This window comes from Loxodonta africana, chromosome 13, assembly GCF_030014295.1.
Source record: "Loxodonta africana isolate mLoxAfr1 chromosome 13, mLoxAfr1.hap2, whole genome shotgun sequence".
Classification (NCBI taxonomy): Eukaryota; Metazoa; Chordata; class Mammalia; order Proboscidea; family Elephantidae; genus Loxodonta; species Loxodonta africana.
In genome coordinates, this window is record NC_087354.1 from 39,941,837 (window position 1) to 39,968,110 (window position 26,274).

General features: G+C 40.1%; 1 protein-coding gene across 6 annotated transcripts in view; it reads left to right on the forward strand.

The window, feature by feature from the left end:
• Window positions 1-26,274, forward strand: part of HMG20A (high mobility group 20A) — a 93,849-nt gene that overhangs the window by 34,119 nt on the left and 33,456 nt on the right. The window contains exons 2-5 of one of the 6 annotated variants that reach the window (XM_064267241.1): window positions 5,133-5,208; window positions 8,959-9,080; window positions 16,036-16,128; window positions 24,506-24,653. In XM_064267241.1, the coding sequence (XP_064123311.1) occupies window positions 16,040-16,128; window positions 24,506-24,653 (237 nt within the window). In that variant the 5' untranslated portion in view covers window positions 5,133-5,208; window positions 8,959-9,080; window positions 16,036-16,039. Of the gene's footprint in view, window positions 1-5,132; window positions 5,209-8,958; window positions 9,081-10,636; window positions 10,702-16,035; window positions 16,129-24,505; window positions 24,654-26,274 lie in introns of those variants that run through there. The other 5 variants (XM_064267242.1, XM_023552934.2, XM_064267243.1 and 2 more) reach the window with 5 other exon arrangements.

The following is a 26,274-nucleotide window of genomic DNA, read 5'->3' on the forward strand; positions in this document are numbered from 1 at the left end:
AGGGAGAGAGGGAGGAAAAGGGTTTTACACTAATTAGATAGTAGATAAGAACTGTTTTAGGTGAAGGGAAAGACAACACGTAATACAGGAGAGGTCAGCACAACTGGACTAAACCAAAAGCAAAGAAGTTTCCTAAATGAACTGAACAATTCGAAGGCCAGTGTAGCAGGGGCAGGGGTTTGGGGACCATGGTTTCAAGTGACATCTAAGTCAATCGGCATAATAAAATCTATTAAGAAAACACTCTGCATCCCACTTTGGAGAGTGTCATCTGGGATCTTAAACGCTAGCAAGAGACCACCTAAGATGCATCAATTGGTCTCAACCTACCTGGAGCAAAGGAGAATGAAGAATACCAAAGACACAAGGTAATTATGAGCCCAAGAGGCAGAAAGGGCCACATAAAGCAGAGACTACATTAGCCTGAGACCAGAATAACTAGTTGGCGCCCGGCTACAACCGATGACTGCCCTGACAGGGAACACAACAGAGAACCCCTGAGGGAGCAGGAGAGCAGTGGGATGCAGACGCCAAATTCTCGTAAACAGACCAGACTTAATGGTCTGACTGAGACTAGAGTGACCCGGGAAGTCATGGTCCCCAGACCTCCTGTTAGCCCAAGACAGGAACCATTCTTCCCAAAGCCAACACTTCAGACAGGGATTGGACTGGACTATGGGATAGAAGATGATACTGCAGAAGAATGAGCTTCTTGGATCAAGTAGACACATGAGACTATGTTGGCATCTCCTGTCTGAAGGGGAGGTAAGAGTGTAGAGGGGGTCAGAAGCTGGCCGAATGGACACGAAAAGAGGGAGTGTGCTGTCTCATTAAGGGGGAGAGCAATTAGGAGTATATAGCAAGGTGTTTATAAATTTTTATATGAGAGTCCGACTTGGTTTATAAACTTTCACTGAAAGCACAATAAAAATAAAAATAAAACTCATTCCTTCTTCATAAACATATAGTTCTCCCATTCTGATATACCCTTCATGAGAATCACCAAGAAGTGAGTGAAAAACATGTGTATCTATCTTCAAACTAGGACATCAACCTTTTGTACTTTGTATAATTAAAACAAGCTTGTTTCTTTTTTCCAAATACAAAATGAGATCGTAACATTGAGTATCACTGAAAATACTTAATCCGATATCTCATGGCCTTCTAGGAGTTTCCTGGCGCACACATACTCCCCCTCTCCCCCCGCACACACACCTACCTTCTTACTACTTCACAGTTATCCCAGTGTCCCAGGAAATTGTTTGCGAAAGTACTTTACACTAAGGAAGTAATGCCAAGTTTTATTGGATTACTTTAACTCTTAGTTCCGGCCCTGGTCCGGAAGTTGTCTGACTTAGGTAATCATCTCCTTGTTTACTAATAATAAAAGCAGTACTTAGTCTGTGTAGAAACGCAACTTGGGACCAACAGGCATCATGAAAAAGCCAAATAGGTGGACTGTGCTTCAAAACACAATACCCTGCTTGTAAAATGATAAATTTTGCTTTGGCAGATCTTTATATTTTCCCTATGTAATCCCTGTGCTTTAAATCTAATACAAAATACTCTTTCTAAATTTTTTTTTCCTCAGAACATATTTTGTGTTCTAAGTTCTCCGTTAAGATTCCATTAAGGGGGGAAGAAGGCAAGTACAGTGATCCAACTATCTAGAAAGGAAATCTAAATTGTGCCAAGTCTCTTTTGAGGATCTAGTACTTCTATGATTTTTAAGAAAATACGATTCAAATGTTTGCAACTTTTTACCTCAAAAATATCCTAAACAAGAATGGGGGAAAAAAGCCTCGTTGACACCGAGTCAATTTCAACTCATAGCGACCCTATAGGACAGAATAGAACTGACCAGTAGGGTTTCCAAGGAGCAGCTGGTGGACCTTTTGGTTAGCAGCCAAACGCTTAACCGCTGCAGCACCAGTGTTCCAAACAAGATTGCAACAGGAAGGTTTATCTTTGTTCCTAGTTCTGGTCTCTTCTTCCCACTTCGTTTCTTTTTTTTTTCTTCCTTTTTTTTTTTTTTTCTTTTTAGGATAATGTCTCTAGACCGAGAAGGATAATAGATTGTAAAATTCTGTAAAGCAGAGCTACACACTACTTCATAAGCTTGATCACATAGTAAAGGTACTCAACAAATGTTTATTGTTGGAACATTTTGTGTGTGTGTGTGTGATCCCAGTTTTCTTGCCCCCACCCATTTCTCTCTTCCCCCATATAATTTATTTTTTAAAAAGCTGTATTTAGCTTCAAAAAATTGTAAATAGCACATTATCAGTACAGCTCACTGTTTGTGAATAAATAGGTTTTAAGACTAGAAATAAAGTACATGCAGACCACAGTTTATAGACTTTATTCCCTAAATTTTTTCAGTTATTTAAAACTTAGAAATTGGATTTATTTTCAAAATATATAAAAAATCTTAAACAAGCCACCATCATCTTTCACTTGTATTATTGCAGTAGCTTCCCATTAATGATCTCCTTGCTCCTACCCTTGACCCTCCCCATCCTTCAGTCTGTTCTCAAAGCAGCTACTGAGTTAACCTGTAGCAATGTGAGATCCTAGTTGAACTGGTAAAAGTTGTATAGCAGATATATTTACAAAAGAAAAGAGAGCTGCTGAGGCTTCTTATGTGCAAACATAAACGTCATGGGATTTGGTTCCTTGGTTTGGAGGTTTATGGTCATGGTTTCATGGAACATCCCAGTTAATTGACCTAATAATTTTTTTTTAGTGCTTCTGTTCTACCTCTGGAAACCCCGGTGGCGTAGTGGTTAAGTGCTACGGCTGCTAACCAAGAGGTCAGCAGTTCAAATCCACCAGGCACTCCTTGGAAACTCTATGGAGCAGTTCTACTCTGTCCTAAAGGGTCACTATGAGTCGGAATCGACTCGACGGCAGTGGGTTTGGTTTTTTTGGTTTGGGTTCTACCTCTTAGATCATTGCGTAGTGCCTAGGGTCTTAAAAGCTTGCAAGCGGGCATCCAAGGCACAACCATTGGTCTCTACTTATCTAGAGCAACAGAGGAGGAAGGAGAGTCAGAAATAGTAAGAGGTTCTGAAATGTGTGGTTAATTGCCTCTATGAACATCTGCCACTTTTGCCATAAGACCAGAACTGGATGGTGCCTGACTACCTTTACTGAACATTTTGATCAAAGATTCTATAGAAGAATCCTGATCAGAAGGGGGAAAATGCAGAATAGAATTTCAAATTTCATGGGCTCCAGTCTTTCTGGTGCAATAGGGGCTGGATGAGCCCCTGAAACTATTGCCCTGAGGTAATCTTTAAAATTTAAATCAAAAATATCCCCTGAAGTGTTCTTAAAACCAAACAATAGTTTAGCTTGAATAAAAATATCTGCCTTGAGCATTATGCTCTTTTAAGAACTATCTATATGGGATCAAAGTGACAACAGCAACTCAAAAGATAGATAGGAACCTTAGGGGGTAGTGAGTTAATGGGGGAGAAACAACTCAAAAAAGGAGGGTGAGAATGGCTACATAACTCAAAGAATGTAATTAGTGTCACTGAATTGTACTTGTAGAAAAGGCTGAATTGGTATATGTTTTGCTGTGTATATTCTCAACAACAACAAAACATTAGATCCTGTGCTTTATCTACTGAAAACTTTTCAGTGACTTCCCATCTCAGAATAAAAATCAAAGTCCTTACTGCAACCTATGGAGCCTTATGTAATCTAGTCCCCCAGTTAGTGCTCACACTTTATCTTCTACTACTTTTGCCCCTAGTTTAACATGCTGCAGCCACACTGGCCTCCAACTTCAATCATACCAAGTACACTACTTTTGAACTAGTTTTTCCGTCTGCCTGGACTACCCTTTCCCTTACATACGTGCATGGTTTCCTCCTCCTTTAGGTTTTTCCCAAAGATTACCTCAATGAAGCCTTCTTTGACCTCTGTATCTAAAATTGCAGATAACCCCTTCCGTTGAGCTCTTCCTAACCTTTCTCCCTGCTCTATTCTTAGTTCATATCACTATCTAACATTATCTTTTTTTTTTTTTTTGGTCTCTCTGTCCCAATACAATGTGAGCTTCACGTGGGTAGGAATTGTTGCCAGTTTTGATCACTGCCATATCCCCAGTGTATAGAAAAGTACGTAGAAGAGTAGACGCTCAGTAAATATTTGTTGTATGAATGAATCGATTTCCCTATAGTTTAATTCCTAGGCTAGCCTACAACGTTTTAAAAAACAATACTCATAGGAGCCTGGGCTCTCAATTCTGGGAATAGAGAGCCATGTTTTCTGCCCACCCCTCCCCAGCACCCAACCACACACCTCCATATACCCTTCTCTTGAAGCAGCCCTAAGTCTTACATCCTAATTGCCACTTCCTACCTCACCTTACCCCCAAAAAAGTAATTACTCCCAGATTACCTGTTCTCATCTTTTTCCCTCTAATCTCCCATATCAAAATGTATAGTGAAAGATTTCTTACATGAATTTCACTTAACCAAACCCCAGTTAGCTGCCTGGTGGGATTAGTCATTGTTCTCCAGTCCTTTAAAACATATTGATTAATGCCCACAGCCTGCTGAATACTCCTAGCTAAATATTTGCAGCTGGTAGACGACTCTAGTAAGCCTTTGTACTTTTTTTTGATCCAGTTGAAGTGTATGCATATCAAAATCGGTTGTATTCCCAAATCTGTTCATGCCAGTTCTACTTTATAATAGATTATATAAGTATAGTATATTAGTGTGGTGAAATCAGTTCCTTCATGTAGCCTTTTGCCTTGGTTCTTCGGAAAAACAGCTTGAGAGGTTTTTCTCCTAAGCCCTGAGGAGTTACATAGCCCTAGTTTTCTACCCCAGAGGGTTTGTTACTTTTGTCCAAGTTGATTGACATTTCCTGGGTAAGCTGTAAACAGTTTGTGGCTTTGTACTTTTTTCTGGCCCTGGGCTGCAGTCTGCCCTGTGATTGGTCTGTTTTACACACCTTGCAGGGATTGTCAATATATTATAAACTGTGCAAATGAGGTGACTATAGACTATGCAAATGAAGTGACTGTGGTTCACCAAGGGGATTGGTCAGTTCATGGCCCTGGTGGGAGGGCCATGCCTTGAAATTGACAAGGAGTTTGCTTATATATGCAGCCAACCCCACAGAGGCTCCAGGAGGAAGGAGAAAAGGAAGAGAGGCTACAAGAGAGAAGAAGCAGAGAGAGAGGAGGTGAGGAACGTGAGGGTTGCAACCTGAAGACAGCTGAGGGAAGACACATTTAAGGTTAGACCTGGAGGATACATAAGTAATTAGCCAGACGAAAGAAGTATTCCAGCCAGGTGCAACAAATGGCACTTGCATAGTTGTAGAGGTAAGAGGATATAGTATATTTTGGGAATAGAAAGCAATTTAGGGATGCCAAGACAATTCAAGGAATCCTAGTGGCACAGTGGTTAAGCACTTGGCTGCTAACAGGAAAGTTAGCAGTTCAAACCCACCAGCCACTCCACAAGAGAAAGATGTGGCAGTATGCTTCCATAAAGATTTACAGCCTTAAAAACTCTGTGAGCAGTTCTACTCTGTACAATAGGGTTGCGGTGAGTCAGAATCAACTTGATGGCAATGAATTAAGACAGTTCGGCGGGGGGATAGTCTTTTCAACAAATGGTGCTGGGACAACTGGATAGCTACAGGCGAAAGAATGAATTTGGACCTTACCTCACATATACAAAAAATAATTCAAAATGAATCAAAGACCTAAGTGAGAGTTAAAACTACAAAACTCTTAGAAGAACACATAGAAGTAAATGTTCATAGCCTTGAATTAAGCAGTGGTTTCTTAGCTATGACACCTAAAGCATGAGTAACAAAAGAAAAGCTAGATAAAGTGAACTTCATAAAATTTTTAAATTTTTGTGCCTCTAAGGACACTTTCAAGAAAGTAAAAAGACACCCCAAAGAATGGGAGAAAACATTTGCAAATATCTAATAAGGGCCAAGTATCTAAAATATGTAAAGAACTCTTACAATTCAACAATAAAAGACAACCCAATTAAAAAATGAGCAAAGGATTTGAGTAGACAGTTCTCCAGAGAAGATATACAAATGGTTAATATGTACATGAAAAGATGTTTAACGTCATTACTCATTAGGGAAATGAAAATCAAAACCATAACAGGATACCACTTCACATTCACTAGGATAGTTTTAATTAAAAATAAATAAAAAAGTGTTGATGAGGATATGGAGAAACTGGAACCCTCATACATTGCTAGCGGGATTATAAAATGGTACAGCCAGCATGGAAAACATTTTGACAGTTCCTAAAACTGTTAAACATGGAGCGACCATATAACCCAGTAATTCCACTCCTAGGTATATACCCAAGAGAAATGAAAGCATTTCCACACAAAAACTTGTACATGAATGTTCATAGTAGCATTATTCATAATAGATAAAAAATGGAAATGAATTTGAATGTCCATCAACTGACGAATAGATAAGCAAAATACTGGTATGCCATACAATGGAATATTATTCAGCCACAAAAAGAAATGAAGTACTGATACATGCTACAACAGGGATGAGCCTTGAAAATATGCTAAGTGACAGAGCCAGAAACAAAAGGCCACATATTGTATGATTCTGTTTATATGAAATGTCCAAAATAGGCAAACCTACAGAGACAGAAAGTATATTAATGCTTGCCAAGAGTTGGGGGAGGGGGAGAATAGAAAATGACAGCTAATGGGTACAGGGATTCTTTTGGAAGTGATGAAAATGTTCTGGGATTAGATAATGGTGATGGTTGCACAACCTTTTGAATGTATTAGAAACCACTGAAATGTATACTTTAACATGGTGAGTTTTATGGTAGGTGAATGATATCTCAGTTTAAGAAAAAGAAAGCCATGGCCTCACCTAACCTGAGACCAGAAAAACTAGATGGTACCTGACTACCACTACCATTCAGACTAGGGACACAGTAGATGGTCCCAGATAAAATGGGAGAAAAATGTAGAACAAAACTCAAATTCCTAAAAAAGGTCAGACTTGCTGGACTGGTAGAGACTAGAGGAACCCACAAGACTACCGCCCTAGGATACCCTTTAAACTCAGAACTCAGCCCACCTCCGGGGGTCACCTATCAGCCAAAAGACAGAGTGATTCATAAAATAAATAATATCACCCGTGAGTACTGTGCTTCTTTAAACAATTATCTAAATGAGACCTAGTGGTCAATATTTGCCCTAGACCAAAGATGAGAGGGTAAGCAGGGACAAAGCTCAGACTAACGGAAACAACCAGAACGGAAATCATGAGAATGCGGACACATTGTGAAAAGTATAACCAACATCACTGAATAATACATGTAAAACCCATTGCTGTCAAGTTGATTCCGACTCATAGTGACCCTGTAGGACAGAGTAGAACTGCCCCATAGGGTTTCCAGGGAGCAGCTGGTGGATTCAAACTGCTGACCTTTTGGTTAGCAGCTGAGCTCTTTAACCACTGGGCCAGAAATTGTTAAATGAGAACCTAATTTGCTATGTAAATTTTCTCCAAAATCACAATATAATATTTTAAAAAACAAAAAGCAGTTTAGGATGGCTTTTGTTGTGAGGTGGGAATGGGTAATGTGGAGATATGAAACTGAAATGGAGGGTTTGGATGAATTAGGTTCGAGGTGAGTTGGAAAAGTTTTAGAAGAGCGGACATGGCACTTGGGAAATATCCTAAGAACACACAGACTGCTGAGAACGTTGAGGGCCCAGTGGTGGTTGGATACCATAAATTTATAGTAGCAACCTTTATCTTGTGAGCTTTCTCTTAACAGCATCTCGAGGCAGAACTCAGAGTTGATCTCCCTCTGTGGTATAGAAGGATAGCAAAGCAAGGGATTTGAGAGTGTTGACAAAGGAATATTTCAAATGTAGCCATGGACTTTAAGCCAGACAGAGAAGGAAAGAGGTGACCTAGTGGAAAATCAAAGGTCAGCAGAGGTTTGTGTGGTTAAAAATCACTTGTTTTTAGGTGCCGACCCTGTGCACAACAGAATGAAACACTGCCTAGTCCTCCGCCATCTTCACAGTTGTTGCTGTGCTTGAGCCCGTTGTTACAGCCACTGTATCAATCCATCTCATTGAGGGTCTTCCTCTTTTTCAATGACTCTCTACTTTACCAAGCATGATGTCCTTCTCCAGGAACTGATCCCTCCTGATAACATGTCCAAAGTATGTGAGACATAATCTTAACCATCCTTGCTTCTAAGGAGTATCCTGGTTGTAGCAGGAGTAATTAAGAAAGCTGAAATGATAGGAGTTAGTGGTCATAGATTTTTGGAGTGGAGAGAGGGGCAGGTAGAGAAGGAATAAGATGTATCTCCATGAGAGGACTCAATGAAATGGGATTAACATATGTAAAGTAAGGAGAGGGCACTTGAAAAGAGCCAACTGCAAGGAGATGAAAGTACAAATAGTGCCTCCACAACTGCCCCTTAACATTTGGAATAACATAGTCTGATTGGTGAGATTGGGATTGGTGAGATTGGTGGTGTAGTGGTTAAGTGCTTCAGCTGCTAACCAAAGGGTATGCAGTTCGAGTCCGCCAGGCACTCCTTGGAAACTCTATGGGGCAGTTAGTTCTATTCTGTTCTATAGGGTCGCTATGAGTCGGAATCGACTATGGCACTGGGTTTGGTTTTTTTTTTTTTTTTTTTTTGGTATTGGTGAGATTATCCCTTTTGTTGAGAAAAGTTACTAGAACAGTCTTAGCTGAGGAACATTTTTAGGGTCCACCTAATTTTCTTTTTTGACCCTGTATTTACCAAAGCAATGTTCTAGTTATAATTTGATTTCCTGTATTACTACTATGAGAGAATGTGGTGGTTGACCAATTAAAATCTAGTGTGCTTAATTGTCATTACAATTTTTATAATCATTATTAAAATATTTTTAATTGGCCCTCTGTTTTTTTCAGTGAGTGTTAAAGGGAGTTTCTGGATTTCCAAAGCCAAGGTCCAGACTCTGGTTCAAAGTGTTCATCCCAAAATGATACCATTTTGTGAGGCTCCCAGGTAGAAACTAGCTGGCCTTCATTGGGTGAGTCCCCTCTGCGAGGAAGCATGTGGAGAAGCAAAATTGTATACTGCTTTACTTTTGTCCATAAAGTCACGCGCCACAAAACATCCATTCGGGCAACATCTGACCGCATATACTTCTACGATCCCAGAAGTTCACAAATCCTGATCAGAGAACTGAAGGTAGCAGATGTAACTGGGCATAGCCAGGAGGGAGCCACCGCCTTTGTGAGTCAGACCAACTCGTGCTTGGAGAACCTACCCCGGGCTTGCCCTGTGCCCCTAAATTTCATCCTCAACAAACTGGGCCTGCAGAGCTGTCTAGGTCTCCAAAGGGCCTAATGCCTTCCTGAGTGCCCCAGGGCCTCACCTAAAGGCCCAGTCCCCAGGCTTCGCCAGCTCAGTGCCACGCCCTCGATCCCCTAGGACACAGCCACCAACTCGGGCTTGGACAGCAGTGAGTAGAACTGCAGGCCCTCTTTGTCTCTTAGTAAGGGACACTTCCACTATCTCAGAGTTGCCTTAAGAAAATGATACAGTGTTAGCACAACATCCAAATCACATAACGTCCTATTTCACAGAATATGTCCTGGATGTTAAGAGACGCATGACCGTATTTCTCTCCTTTCCCTTTCCAGAGGAACATTCTTTACATTTCTCAGTGTTTTGCATACAATTTCGAAGTGCAGTGTAACCTGGGTGCTTGGACAGAGGGCTGGGAAATTATTAGGCATAGGAAGGGCCTTTGCCAACCACTGCCTTGGTAGCCACGATTCAGTTTGAATCATTCCTCATAGACCGTCTGAAAGCTGATTCTTGCAGGATCTCAGCCGTATTCTTGGGAATCATTTTCTTTTCCAATTTACTAGACCAGCTTAGAGGCCTTCGGGTTTCACTGGACTTTCTCCTCATTTCCCTCTTTTGTTGATCTTGGCTTCCTAAATATCCACCCACTTTATTACTCATTTCTTGGGGACCTGACTACTCAGTAACACTAGAGAAAATATATCTGAAGCCATATGGGTTGAGTAAAACAAAAGAAAGAAATGTGTGTTCTCGGAACTTCCTTTGTTTATATGATCTGTTAGTATGTTGTTAAGGTTGTATTGCCCAGCTGCCTCCCAACACTTCAGAAATGACCAGAGTTATCTGGGAACCACTCATAAGAGAGTCTTGTTGCCATAATGAATGAAAAGACACTTCACTTGTCCCCCACCAAGTATTATATCTTGTTTTGAGATGTGGGAGAGAGGCCCAGAGCTCCAAATGCTGAGACTTAGGTTCTTGAAAGGTCTCTGACTTCTAGGGAGACTTCTAGAAAGAAGTCAGTCAAATGAATCCTTTTAATGTTTTGGGGTATGTACCTGGCTATTTGAATGTTTGCCTGCTTATGGTACACAAGCTATGTTGTTGTTGTTAGGTGCTATTGAGTTGGTTACGACCCATAGCGACCCTATGTGTACAACAGAATGAAACGCTGCCTGGCCTGTGCCATCCTCACAATCACTGCAGTGCTTGAGCCCATCCTTCAGCCACTGTATCAGTCCATCTCTTTGAAAGTCTTTCTCTCTTTTGCAGACCCTCTACTTTGCCAAGCATGATGTCCTTCTCCAGGGACTGGTCCCTCCTGATACATATCCAAAGTATGTGAGACCAAGTCTTGCCATCTTTGCTGCTAAGGAGCATCCTTGCTGTACTTCTTCCAAGACAGATTTGTTTGTTCTGGCAAACATGTTATGTTCAGTATTCTTCACCAACACCGTAATTCAAAGGCATCAATTCTTCTTTAGTCCTCCTTATTCATTGTCCAGCTTTCACATTCATATGAGGCAGTTGAAAATACCATGGCTTTGGTCAGGCACACCTTAGTCCTCAAAGTGACGTCTTTGCTTTTCAGCACTTTAAGGAGGTCTTTTGCAGCAGATTTGCCCACGTAATACATCATTTGATTTCTTGACTGCTGCTTTCATGGATGTTAATTGTGGATCCAAGTAAAATGAAATCCTTTGGCAACTTCAGTCGTTTTTCTGTTTATCATGATGTTGCTCATTGGTCCAGTTGTGAGAATTTTTGTTTTCTTTATGTTGAGGCGTAATCCATACTGAAAGCTGTGGTCTTTGATTTTCATCAGTAAGTGCTTCAAGTCCTCTTCATTTTCAGCAAGCAAGGGTGTGTCACCTGCGTTTCGTGGGTTGTTAATGAGTCTTCTTCCAATCCCGACACCACATTCTTCTTCATATAGTCCAGCTTCTCAGATTATTTATTCAATAAACAGATTGAATAAGAATGGTGATAGGGTACAACCCTGACACACACCTTTCCTGATTTCAAACTACTCAGTATGCTCTTGTTCTGTTCAAATGGTGTGTCTTAGTCTATGTACAGATTCCTCATAACCACAATTAAATGTTCTGGAACTAACATTTTTCGCAATGTTATCCATAATTTGTTGTGATCCACACAGTCAAATGCCTTTGCATAGTCAGTGAGACACAGGTAAACATCTTTCTGGTATTCTCTCCTTTCAGCCAAGATCCATCTGACATTAGCAGTGATATCCCTCGTTTAATATCCTCTTCAGAATCCTCTTAAATTTCTGGCAGTTCCTGGCTGATGTGCTGCTGCAACCGTTTTTTAATTACCTTCAGCAAAATTTTACTTGTGTATGATATTAATGATATTGTTCAATAATTTCTGCAGTTTGTTGGATCAGCTTTCTTTGGAATGGGCAGAAATAATAGATCTCTTCCAGTCTGTTGGCCAGGTAGCTATCTTCCAAATTTCTTGGCATAGACTAGTGAGTAACTCCAATGCTGCATCTGTTTCTCGAAACATCTCAGTTGGTATTCTGTCAATTCCTGGAGCCTTGTTTTTCCCAGTGCCTTCAGTGCAACTTGGACTTCTTCCTTCAATACCGTCAGTTCATGATCATATGCTACCTACTGAAATGGTTGAACGTTTATCAGTTCTTTTTGGTACAATGACTGTATATTCCATCCATCTTCTTTTGATGCTTCTTATGTCATTCAGTATTTTGCCTGTGCCAAAAAACCAAACCCAGTGCCGTCAAGTCTATTCCGACTCATAGCGACCCTATAGGACAGAGTAGAACTGCCCCATAGAGTTTCCAAGGAGTGCCTGGTGGATTCAAACTGCCAACTCTTTGGTTAGCAGCCGTAGCACTTAACAACTACGCCACCAGGGTTTCCATTTTGCCCGTAGAATTCTTTAATATTGCAACTCAAGGCTTTAATTTTTTCTTCAGTTCTTTCAACTTGAAAAGTGCTGAGAGAATTCTTCCTTTTTTGTTTTCTAACTCCAGGTCTTTGCACATTTCATTATATACTTTGTCTTCTCGACCCGCCCTTTGAAATCTTCTCTTCAGCTCTTTACTTCATCATTTCTTCCATTTGCTTTAGCTGCTCTACACTCATGAGCAAGTTTCATAGTCTCTTCTGACATCCATTTTGGTATTTTCTTTCTTGCCTGTCTTTTTAATGACCTTTTGCTTTCTTCGTGTATGATGCCCTTGATGTTATCCCACAACTCGTCTGGTTTTTGGGCACTAGTGTTCAGTGTGCCAGATCTGTTCTTGAGATGGTCTCTAAGTTCAGGTGGGGTATACTCAAGGTCACATTTTGGCTCTCAGGGACTTGTTCTAATTTTCTTCAGCTTCATCTTGAATTTGCGTATGAGCAATTGATGGTCTGTTGTACAGCAGGCCTGTGCCCTTGCTCTGACAGATGATATTGAGCTTCTCCATTGTCTTTTTCTATAGATGTAGTTGATTTGATTCCTGTGTATTCCATTCAGCAAGGTCCGTGTGTATAGTTGCCGTTTTTATTGTTGAAAAAAGATATTTGCAATGAATAAGTCATTGGTCTTGCAAAATTCTATCGTATGATCTCTGGTGTCATTTCCGTCACCAAGGCCGTGTATTCCGACTACCAATCCTTCTTTGTTTCCAACTTTCTCATTACAATTACCAGTAATTATCAATGCATCTTGATTGCATGTTTGGTCAATTTCAGACTGCAGAAGTTGGTAGAAATCTTCAATTTCTTCATCTTTGGCCTTAGTGGTTGGTATGTAAATTTGAATAATAGTTGTATTAACTGGTCTACCTTGTAGGTATATGGATATTATCCTATCAATGACAGCACTGTACTTGAGGATACATCTTGAAATGTTCTTTTTGAAGATGAACGAGATGCCATTCTTCTTCAGTTGGTCATTCCCAGCATAGTAGACCATATGATTATCTGATTCAGAATGGCCAATACCAATCCGTTTCAGCTCACTAATGCCTAAGATACCGATCTTTGTGTATTCCACTTCATTTTTGACAACTTCCAATTTTCATTGATTCATACCTCATACATTCCACGTTCCGATTGTTAGTGGCTGTCTACAGCTGTTTCTTCTCATTTTGAGTCGTGTCACATCAGCAGGTGAAGGCCCTGAAAGCTTCACTCCATCCACATCGTTAAGGTTGACTCTACTTTGAGGAGGCAGCTCTTTTACAGTCATTTTGACTGTCTTCCAACCTGAGGGGCTCATCTTCTGGCGCTACATCAGACAATGTCCCACTGCTATTCATAACATTTTCACTGACCAGTTTTTTCAGAAGTAGATTGCCAGTTCCTTCTTCCTAGTCTGTCTTAGTCTGGAAGCTCCACTGAAACCTGTCTACCATAGGTGACCCTGCTGGTATTTGAAATACTGGTGGCATAGCCTCCAGCATCACAGCAACACACAGTATGACAGACTGACAGACAGGTGGGGGAGTTAGCCATATGCTATCTAAATGATTAGTTTTCTTTTGGTAAAATGAATATTGGCACTTGTGTGAGGTAATGTTGTGGTTAGGTGCCATCCAGTTAATTTTTAACTCGTAGTGACCCCATGTGACAGAGTAAAACTGTTCCATAGGGTTTTCTAGGCTGTAATCTACAGGAGCAGATCACAGGTCTTTCTCCCACATAGCCACTGGGTGGGTTTGAACCCCCAATATTTAGGTTAGCACCAGAGTGTTTAACCTTTGCACCACCAGGGCTCCCTGAGGTGATATTAAACCAAAAACCAAACCCGTTGCCATCAAGTCACTTCCAACTCATAGTGACCCTGTAGACAGAATAGAGAGCTGCCCCACATGGTTTCCACAGAGCGGCTGGTGGATCTGAACTGCCGACCTTTTGGTTAGCAGCCAAGCTCTTAAGCCACTGTGCCACCAGGGTTCCAAGGTGATATTAGCACACCTTAATCACAGGTCTGTAATATGGTCTGTGTATACTATGAATTAAAACCTAAGTACACTTGAGTCAGTATCATTCTAGAATTGACTTTTGTCATATTTATTAGAGGCATTCGCTTGTAAACTCCCTATTTTGAAGGAATTGAAGAGTGTTAACAAGCATTGTGAGGATGGCTCTGGACCGAGCAGTGTTTCATTCTGTTGTACATGGGGTCACTATGAGTCGGAACCAACTCTTTGGCACCTAACAACATAACAACAACAAACATCCTTGCACATGCCGTAAACAAACTCCTTACTCTGTAACTAAATGGGAAATTCCTCTCTCTGTCTTCTGTGCTTTACCTGCTATAACGGGTAATATGTGTACAGAGATGCATTACATCTCATTATGCTGTTTGCTAAATAACAAATTTAGAAATGAAAATTAAAAAATGCTTTTATCCTTTTGGAAGTTAATTACTCCATTGAACATTTAGTATATGATGGCAGCGGCATCTGCATTTTCTTCATATTTCCGCCTCAGTGGAATGAATTTTGTCTGCGCTTTGCTTGGGTGCTTTCCTTTAAACTGTTGTTTTACAGCACCTGAAACTGCTGAGGAAACTCCTGAGTGAATTCTCATAATTTGCTTCTCATTTCTCCCAGTTGAGTGAGGCACTCTTTTTCTTGAGTAGTTTGCACTTCCACTTAAGTAGCTGATGTTTGGGATCACTATTGAATGTTTTATTTGAATATCGCTTTCATGATGAATGGAAGGCTGCTGCATTTAGCTCTTTGGGGTCACTATTGAATGTTTTATTTGAACATCACTTTCTTGATGAATGCAAGGCTGCTCCTTTTAGCTATATGGGGTGAAGCTTTGGAAGAAAGGAAAAAATTTCTTTGTAGTGATGTGCAAAATGAATTTGCTCTCTTTGTCGCTTTGTCCTTTCATCGTTTCAGTCTGATAGCCTCAAGTTCTCGTGACTTATTTGTTCTGTTCAATTAAGCTTAGTTGTTTCCTGTACCCAGGTGCATGCTATTTCCCCTGTTGGTCACAATGGTGAAGTAGAGCATATTTCTGACCTGGAAGTGTGGTTTCTTTGACTCCAAACCGCATCAATATGCCTTCCATCCTCCACTTCCTTTGCATTATTTCCTTTTGGAGAGCTCAGTTTGTCACCGTTTAATCTAAGGGTGATTCATCTGGGACTGACAGCTGGTGATGCTATAATAACAATACTTTATATAATAATACCCAAATACTTACCATGTTACCCTCTCTATGTTTATGAGGCATTTTCAATTTTAATCCGTCACAGTAACCCTGTGGGTTAAGTCAGCAACTTTGTCTGTGTCTAAAATGCTAAAATTGTAGCACAAAGAGGTTAAATAACTTCCTCAGGGTTACGGTGCTTCTGAGTTACTCTGTTTAACAATTTTTACAGAAATGAAGAATACTTTTGAAGATTATTCTGATAAATAAGAAGGAATTTTCCAAACTGTGCCCCAGTGTTTAAGACCTGTTTTTAGTCTGGTCGGTTGATAAGACCAGGGTCAAAAGCCCATTAATCATTGTTTAAATTGATGGGTCCAAGTCAAGAAAATAAATATTTAGGTCAGTTTCTGTTCTGCTGCTGATATGATAAAGTTAAGAAAGGCTGGCTCTTAAATTAGTGGAACTGGAACTAGAAGTAATATATAAGCCATTAATTTTCTTTTTTTTTTTTTTCCATTTCAGAGAGATGGAAAACTTGATGACTAGTTCCACCCTGCCCCCCCTTTTTGCAGATGAAGATGGCTCAAAGGAGAGCAATGATCTGGCCACAACTGGGTAAGCAGCCGATGGGGACACTGGGCCTCTCTCTGTATAGACTTCAGAACAAAGCTTCTGACAAAGTATGAGGCACTAAAGAAGCAGTTTATGTCATAAGAATAGAAGGTACATTTCATGTGCTTTGCAAAGAGAGTGAGAGCCATTGTAAACTGCTTTGTAACCTGCATTCACCTGTCATTTGCAGTGCTCTAGACCCTGTGATCAATGCCCCTGGGCTGGGTTAGGCCCTGCGACTAGCCCTGGTGGTTGTTAGGAGCTCGGCTGCTAACCAGAGGGTCAGCAGTTTGAATCTACCAGCCGATCACTGAAAACCCTATGGGGCAGTTCTACTCTATCCTGTAGGGTCGCTGTGAGTCAGAATAGACTTGATGACAACGGGTTTAGTTTTCGTTTTTTTTTTTTAGTCCCTGTGAACGTTAAAACAATTTATGGGATCTAAAAAAAATTTTTTTTTTACTTTTTTTTAGCAAACATCTGGGACTTCCAGTTAAGAGAATTTCATAGTCCCCATTGAGGAAATAACCTGCCAAAGGGGTAGCTCCGAAAAACATTTTCTGTTTGAATTGCCACAGATTTTAAAATATCTTTTCTTTCCCCAAAGTCAGAATTTTTATAAAGATTATTTTGGTTTTTATTCAGTGCTTAAGAGCTTTAACCGACTTGTATTTTTCGTTTGGTCTTTCTCCTTTTGGGAGGGTCTGAAAAATATATAAAGGGCTATAGAAAAAGGTTATAGCAGCTAGTCTTTCCTTTCCGGAGAAAATCTTCATTTTAGTTGAAGTTTTATTTTTTCTGCATGTTTAGAAATTATTTGGCAAAGAATAAATATATTCAGTAATACATTGAAGTGGTAGCTAATCCCTAAGATGAATTATTTTAATATTCCTTAGAGCTCTTTGAAAAATGGACTACATTTTGTAGTTCTGTTGCCTTCTCTCACATTGATTTCTCACCTCATTAGTATCTGCCTTCCGACCTCACTACTCAGAAACTGTTCTCCAAGACATTTCTGAAGGCTACCTACTTAGTAAATTCAGTTCATTCAGTAATACATCTTTGAGTATTCACTATGTGCCAGGTACTGTTCTAGGCACTAAATATAAAGCAGTGATCAAAACATGAAAATCTAGGCCCCTGTAGAGCTCAGATTTTACTGAGAAAGTCCGATAATAAACAGGATAAATAAGTAAAATTCATACTATGTTAGAAAGTGATAATAATTATTGGATTAAAAAAGAAAGCAGGGAAGAGGGATAGGAAAAGTTTGAGGGAACGGTTGTAGATAAAATGGCAGAAAGGCTGTAGTGAGAAAGTGACTTAAATAAACACACGAAGGAAGTGAGGTAGCTAGCATGCAGTTGTCTGGGGGAAGGTTGTTCTAGTGCAGAAAGCTAAGACAGGAGTGTTGCTGCCTTTAGAACAGCCAGGAAGCTGGTGTGGCTTGGCGCACAGGTACATGAGGGCGAGGGCAATGGAGGGCTGCGGCAGTTCTTCCCAGACTCAAATGTGCTTACAAGTTGCCTGGAGATCTTGTTATAGTGAAGATTATAATTCAGAAGGCCTGCTGTAGGACCAGAGATTCTGCATTTCTAATAAGCTCATAGGTGATTTCAGTGCTGCTGGTATGAGGCCCATGCCTTGAGCACCAAGGAACTAGATCACGTAGGACCTTTTAGGTCAGAGAAAGCACTTTGACTTTTATGCTGAGTGAGGTGGAAAAACATTTGAGTATTTTGAGCAGAGGGATTTGACACTTACCTTTTAATAGGATCCCTCTGTTGTGTTGAGAATTAGAGTAAAAGGAACATGGGCTGAAGCAGGGAGACCAGTTAGGAGACTCTTGAAATAATTCAGGTGAGAAATGATGATCTGAAGAACATCAAAACACTGGTGACTTTGATAAGAATGTTGTTGGTGGAATAGTGGGGACAGAAACCTCATTGGAGTGGGCTTCAAATAGAATGGGAATGAAGGTGGTGAGAAGTATAGGATTACAGACATATTTTAAAGGTAAACCATACAGGAATTGCCTAAAAGACCTGACAAGTTAAAGGAAAAAGGACAAAAAAGCACTGAAAGACAACTCTAAAATTCTGGCCTAAGTAACTAAAAATTAGAGGCATAAAATTGCCATTATCTTACTGTTGGTGTCAGCTACGACTGAGTCGGCCTCCGACTCATGATGACCCCATGCACAATGAAATGAAGGAATAACCGGTCTTGTGCCATCCCCACTGTCAGTTGTGGATCAGACCATTGTGATCCAGAGGGTCTTCACTGACTGTTTTTCAGAAGCAGCATACCAGGCATTTCTTCCTAGTCCATCTGAAAGCTGTTCAGCATCATAGCAACACACAAGCCTCCACTGACAGACAGGTGGTAGCTGCACCTGTGGTACCTTGGGTGGAAATCAACTCCAGGTCTCCTGCATGGGGAACGAGAATTCTACAACCGAATCACCATTACAGCCTGGCTGTGACATCTGTCACTCCATTGATTACCGGAGTTGATTCAGCTGATCTGGCTGGCTGGATGGGTTTCCCCTTCCTCAGCACTGCATGTGTATCCTTCCCAAAGTTGCATGCTCGGTCAAAGAGGACGACCTTCCCTAATAGAGAAGTACGGTTCTTCAGTCAAGGGTATATGAGTAGCTGCTCTCCCCTGCTAGAACCTCCAACCAAGCCATTGTCTTAGATGGGGGAAATTGAGCAGACAGGGATGAAATTTTAGAGCTCAGTTTTGGAAGTTTTAAATTTCTGATGCCCATTAGACCTCCAAGTAGATATGTCAAATAGGCAGTCTGATGGAAGGTTCCGAAGTTAAGAGAGGCCCAGGCTAGAAAGAAAAACTTGTGAGTCATCAGCACATAGCCGATGTTCAAAGCCATGAGACTTGATGACATTACCAGAGAAAGGAGACTGTGTGGACAGAGGAGAGAAGAGGTGTGAACACTGAGCTTTGGGGTGCTTCAGCATTCGGAACTTAGGCAGAAGAGGAGAAACCAGCGTGAGGGTGGTGCAGACAGTTAACATGCTCAGCTGCTGACCAAAAGGTTAGAGGTTCGAGTTCATCCAGAGGCACCTCTGAAGAAAGCCCTGGTGATTTACTTCCGAACAATCGGCCGTTGAGAACACCGTGGGGCACAGCTCTACTCCGGTGCACGCGGGGTCACTGAGTCAGAGTCAGCTTGGTGGCAACTTGTGGGTTAAAAGGGAGCAGAAAAACCGGGTAAATAAAGCTTTTTTTTTTTTTTTTTTTTTGGTCAATGCTGTGTCAAATGCTTCAGGTAAGATGGGGACTGAAAAAATGACTTAGATTTAACAGGGAGGTCATTGGTAACCTCAACAAGAGTTGTGAGTGCAAATCTCATTTGGAGTGAGTTGAAGAGAGAATGGGAGGGGCACACCTATGTTCACTGCAGCATTACTCACAATAGCAAAAAGGTGGAAACAGCCTAATTGCTCATCACGGGGTGAATGGATAAGTAAAATGTGGTAAATACATACAATGGCGTACTACTCAGCAGTAAACAAAAAGGAGTTCTCCAAACATCTTAAAACATGAATGAACCTGGAGGCCATTATATTGGCAGTCACAAAAAAAAAAACAAATATTATATGTTCTCACTTTTATGAAATGACATGAATAGGTAAATATACAGAAACTGATGTTCGTTAGTGGTTACCAGGGATAGGGGGCAGGAGGATTCACTCCCTAGATATTAGACACTTGGTATTTTTGGTGAAGGGAAGGGTAAGGTGAGGATAAAGTGTGCAACACTTGACGAAGGTAAATGATGTCACTAAAATGTACACAAGAAAAAAGGACCTTTTGATAATTGCTGTGGCATGTATAATTTTGCAACAACAACAAAAAAATATATGTATGGGTATAATATGTACGTATGTATGCATTTATCTGTATATGTAAGTATATATGTGTGTATATTGGTGTATGTATATGTATGTATGTGTGTGTATGCATATATATGCATATACTTCTCATACATAACCAGATACCTCACAGGATTGGTTTTCTGGTTTTGAAGGCTGAGGACCATAGGATGATTTGGTCAATTAGCATAATGTAGTTAATAAAGTTTATGTTCTACGTCCTAGTTCAGTGTGTAGTGTCTGGGGTGTTAAAAGCTTGTGAGTCTTAAAAGCTTGTGAGCACCCATCTAAGATACAACTGTCGCCTCTACTCATCCAGAGCAAAAGAGAAGGAAACCAAAGATTCAAAGAAATTAGTCTAGAGGACTAATAGCCTACACTAACCACAGTCTCATTCACCCTGAGACCAGAAGAACTAGGTAGCACCCAGCTATCACAACCAGCCATTCTAATCAGGGCTACAATAGATGGACCCTAATAGAATGGGAGAAAAATGTAGAACAGAACCTCAAATTCTTAAAAAATCCAGACTTACTAATTTATCAGACCAGTTTGAGAGTGGAGGACTCCCTGAGACTGTTGCCCTAGGATACTGTTTATATCTTGAACCGAAACTAACCCCTGAGTTCACCTTTTAACTAAACAACAGATTATCTCACAAAATAAAGAATATCACCCATGAGTATGGTTCTCTTTTAAAAAATCATCTGTAGGAGACCAAACGGTCAACAATTACTTTAAAACAAAGATTAGAAAGTAAGGGGTCAGGGAAACTTGATTACTAGAAATGGGAACAGCCAGAACAGAAATAATGAGAATGTTCATGCATTGTGAAGAATGGAACTGTCACTGAACAATTTGTTCTGAAATTACTGAATGGGAACCTAAACTGCTGTGTAAACTGTCCCCAAAATCAATAAAATATTATTAAAACAAAAAAAGAGAGGCAGAGAATGGGAGAAATTGAAGTCAGTAAATATAAACAATTCTTTCAAGGAGCTTGGCTGTAGAGAAAAAGGAAGAAAATGAGAATATTAACTAGGAGAAATGGGATCAAGAGAGGGTTTTGTTTCATTTTACTTTGTTTTAAGATAGGAGTAGCAATACCACCTTTGTATTGCTGATGAAGCTGATACAGTAGAAAAGAAAGAATTGGTGGTGCCAGAGAGAGGGCAGAACTGCTGAAATGATGTCCTTGAGTAAGCAAGAGGGTGTGGGATCCAGGACACAAATGGAAGGGCTGTTGGCTTTAGCTTGAAGCATGAACAATTCATGCATAATAACAAAAGAGCTTTTTTTTTCCTCAGTCTTTATCCAACTTGTCATCTCCATGGCTGTCTTAGTCTAGGTTCTCTAGAGAAAATATATATTAAAAGATTTATCTCAAAGAAATGGCTCACATAGTTGTAGAGGCTGGCAAGTCCCAAATCCAGGGGTCAGGCATCAGATCGGAGGCCTCTACTGATTCATGTAGCCACAGGGGCTGACAAACGCAAATTGGCAGGTCAGACAACAGGCTGCTGACCCACAGGGCTGTGGAAGCTGGCTAATCAGGTCAGGCAGCAGGCTGCTAGCTCACAGGACTGTGGAAGCTGGCAAATTCCAGAATTGGCAGGTCACATGACAGGCTGCCCGCTCGAGTCCCAAGTCCTGGAGGTCAGATGATGATGAGCCACATGCAGGATCCAGAGTGAGAGCGAGCTTTTCCAGAGCATGCATATATATATTAGATGTAGGTCACACTCTCAAGGAAACACCCCTTACATCACATACTTGAGTAAGGGTGTGACTTGAGTAAAGGTGTGACTTGAGTAAAGGTGTGACTTGAGTCATGCCCTTTAGCAAGAGTGTGACTTAAGATACACCCCACACTAATCTTGCCTCGTTAACATATAGAGGTTTCGGATTTACAACACATAAAATGGAGGGTAATTACGCAATATCAAAAATGGAGGACAATTACATCAGATCATAAAATGGAGGACAGTTACGCGGTATTGGGAATCATGGCCTAGCCAAGTTGACGCATAACATTAGCCTTTACAATGGCATTTGACATCTTTGGCCACTCCATTCTGATGATTCCTGTCTACTTCGGTGAGTGATTCATAGGATTGTTGCTTTTTCCCAAATCCTCCTCTGTAGGTTTTACTGAAATAGGAGTGTATAAGAGTGAATAACTTAACAATTGATGGCACAATTGAAATAAGAATGACAGTGAAAGAACAAGTTGCCTAGAACACCTAAAATGATTGAAATATTTATAAAAGAAAACTGCTAAGATCAAACTGGATCTCCGATTGCATCTCTTTTCAGAGAACATGATTGGCATTGATTTCATAGCTTCTCACATAGCCTTTTTGAAAGGACCTCAAAAATACGGAGACCTTTTGCCAAAAATCAACTATTAGGTTTTTTAGACAGGGGCAGAAAAGCATGTACTTTCTCTCATTCCCAGTACAGTCTGTATCTACTCCCATTCATTTCTCAGTCCACTGTAATCTGTTTCTTATTCCCATAATTCCACTAACCGTACGCCCTAAGATTTACACTGATGTTCCAATCTTCAAATTTAGCAAGTAATTTTTAGCATGTTTTATTTGACATCAACTTTTTAATTGGTTGACACCTCCTTCTTAAAAGTTTTCTGCTTTGGCCTCTGCAACAGTATTCTCTTAATGCCTTCCTCAGTCTCTTTTCCCGGCTCTTCGAATGCATGCTCCTAAAATGATACTGAACCAGCAGAGCTCTGCGCTGACTTTTCTTCTCACTGTCTGAATGTGTAGCACTTTCTGGGACTTCCATGGGCTGACGCCTCTCAAATGTATGTCTCATGTGTTTCTTCACTTGTGTTCTCTCAGGGCATGTTTCCATCTCCACCAAATTACCCCATGAGCATTTCAGACTTAGCTTTTTCAAAGCTCACTAATTTCTCATCTTTCTGCCTCTTTCTCACACACACACACACACACACACACACAGCATACCCTGTTCTTCCCTTGGTTAGTAGTACATGATCGCCCAATTGGAAACCTCAGAATTACCCTTCCTTTTCCTTCACTGTTTGTATTTAGTCAGTCATTAAGTCCTCTTCATTCTACCTCTTAAGTTCTCTTAGCTCTCTATCCCCTACTTTCCATCCAGTCTGCTGTTGCCTTAGTCTGTGCACTTGTCTCTCAGTCTATTGTAGTAGTCTACTGAAATTCATCTCCCTTTCTCCAGTTAGACACTGTTCTTTCCACCTGAAATTATGTTGCTTGCCTGATGAATACCAATTCATCTTTCAATACCTCCTCTGTGAAATCTTACCAAACATCCTCTCCATACACATAAAATACACTATACCCTCTACCATTGCCCCTACGGCACTTTCTACAAACCTCTATTTTGGCACTTACATTGCGTTGTTATATTGCATTGGTAAGGTAGGGAGTTAATGAAAAAGAGGAAGACCCTCAACAAGATGGATTGACACAGTGGCTGCAACAGTGAGTTCAAGCATAACAACAATTGTGAGGATGGTACAGTGTTTCATTCTGTTGTACATAGGGTCGCTATGAGTTGGAACTGACTTGGCGGCACCTAATAACAATGTTGCATTGTAATTATTTGTCTGTAACCCTATGTAGTATGCGTTCTTTAAGAATAATGACTCAATATTACTGTCTTTTTCATCTTTCTGCCACTCTCATCGTCCTGTCCCTCCCCCTACCAAAAACACATGCAAAACTCCCTAGCACTTACTGTAGCCTTTTCTTCTTTATTTATCCACATACGATAAGAGTGAGTCAGTCTAAGACACTACTATCATCTGTACCTTCTGTTGTCCACTTTTCAGAAGGATGGGATCTGATTTGCTAATTTATCTGGAACATAATGGTGGGAACAAAAAGAAGTATATTTGTCTGATTTATTAACATCTTATACCTGAACTTACTGAAATTGATAATACTGTTCTTAGATGATCTGCTGGTCAGTAAACACTAATCCAAGAAAGAATAGCTTGTGGAATGTTACTGTAAAAGATTTCTTAATATTGTTCAAGAATCTTATGTGATAGGGGGCAAACTGCCTTTATAACTCCCATTCCTACCCCTGTACCATTAATACTGTTTTTCCTTTACGTTGGAGATACATGTAAGGTAGCATATAGAGGCCAGATTCTGGCACATGCTCAGAACTAAAACACAAAGTCTGTGTTGAGGGGAGAGGTAATTTTGGAGGAAGAAATTATGGTTGTTTTTGGTGGGAGACTTATAGAACTGACCTGGTTTAATCAAGCACTGAAGCTATTTTTTTAAACACTCTACAGCTTCTATGGAGACATGGTTTACATTTACACAGATTGTAGTAGGGAAATTAATTCAGAGACCAGCATGTACTTTTGCTGGCAGTAAGATTTGTCTTGAACATTGACAAACAGGAGCAAGTTTGAATGCTGTAGATACTGAACTTTTGCACTTCTGCCTGTTACTCTTCAGATTAACCCACCCAGAGGTTTCGTATAGTAGTGGAGCCACACCATCCACTACCAATCCAGAATTTGTGGAGGATCTTTCCCAAGGTCAGTTGCTTCAGAATGAGTCTTCAAATACAGCAGAAAGCAATGAACAGAGGCATGAAGATGAGGTGAGCTGAAGTTTCTTCTCCTGTTACTGGCCTCTTAAACTTCTGAAGAAGTCAGCAAGGCAGTTGCTCAAAATGTTCATCATCAGGTCTTCTCACGTTCTTAAGCTGATACCTACAACGTTTTCTGTTTTATATTTCTTATTTTCCATATACCCATAGGGACAGGTAGATTCCCCCCCCATCTGAGGAATGTGTACCTATCTATGTTCAACAAATGCTTATTGAATGATTTAATTCAATAGGCAATAAATGATGCATCTACATGCCACACTTGTTGAGGGCCACACTCTGCTCACCAAGCCCTGTAGTACAGGACCGTACGTGTCCAGAGGACTTACACCACTTGCTAAATCTAAATCCTTCACCGTCCCATAAGGGGGCACCTTTCTCTCATTTACACAAAGGTTCCATATGTCCCCTTATTGATTGGACTTTCAGTGTTCCTCACAACTGACTGATTACATTGTCTTTGTTTTAAGGCACTTTTTTTCTTTTTTTTTTTTTAAGCCAAAAAAGAGTAACAACCACCATTAATTTTTGTCTCTTATTGTAAAAGAGCTGATTTTTTTTTATCTGTCCTGTTGGCATTCTTAAAGATAATCATGAATGATTCCTAAACATCTAAAAATTCTTAGCTGCTTTAATGTTACTGAGTTTAAAAAACACTGATACCAAATATAACAGTTGCCCAATGGTGAATTATTGCACCATTATACATATATTTGGAGTACAGTGCTGTAATTAATATTTAGATGTTTTTGTCACATACTGTCAATTTTCTCTTCTCTGAAATAAGAACTCTTTTATCTATAAAACATTATTAACTAGATAAGTTATGTGTATTTGTAAAATTATGAAGCAAAAATATTATGTACCTTGTATCATATAAAAGAAAGAAGAAAAAAGGTTGCAGTAAAACATCAAAGATTGCTATTAAGTTAGTACCACAGTCTTTTTTTTTTTAAGCCTTTTTAGAGATGATTTAATCTTGATTTAACTCAACATATAAAGATCTCCGACTTTATAGAATATGCATATTAAAGACCAAACCATCAAGCAAAGCACTAGTCTTCATTTTGGGGTATATCATACTTAACTAAAATTTTTCTAAGACTTGGATAAAAGCTGTTGCAATCTGCTTTGAGACAAGACTGATCTTTTGAGTGGTATTGGTGAGAACACCCTTCCTGAGTTATTTTTAATCCCTGTGCTACAACTTGTTTCCTCTTTAGCCCAGTACATGTGGCAACATTTTGTTCTGGTCTACTGTGACAGTGTGTGTTTCTCTGGCACAGTGCTGGGTGTGCTGCTGTGTTTCCCATTTAGAATATTCTCTGTGAGGAACCAGGACCTGTTAGGTGTGTATGAAGGCCAAAGCTCAGATGATCATGGCACCCTTATTCCCATCTATTGGGATTAGCACAAAATACCCTCTGAGTGCAACAGTTTGTACTATGGCACATTAAAAGGTCTGCAAGTGAACAGTCTAGACCCCCTAACTGCAAACTGCATTGCAACCATTAGTACCAATGATAAATTTGGAGAGCTCTGAATATCCAGGGTCTTATTGGTTTGTTTTTTTTTTTTATTGGTAGGAAAATTCAGCTGTCATGCTGTTTGT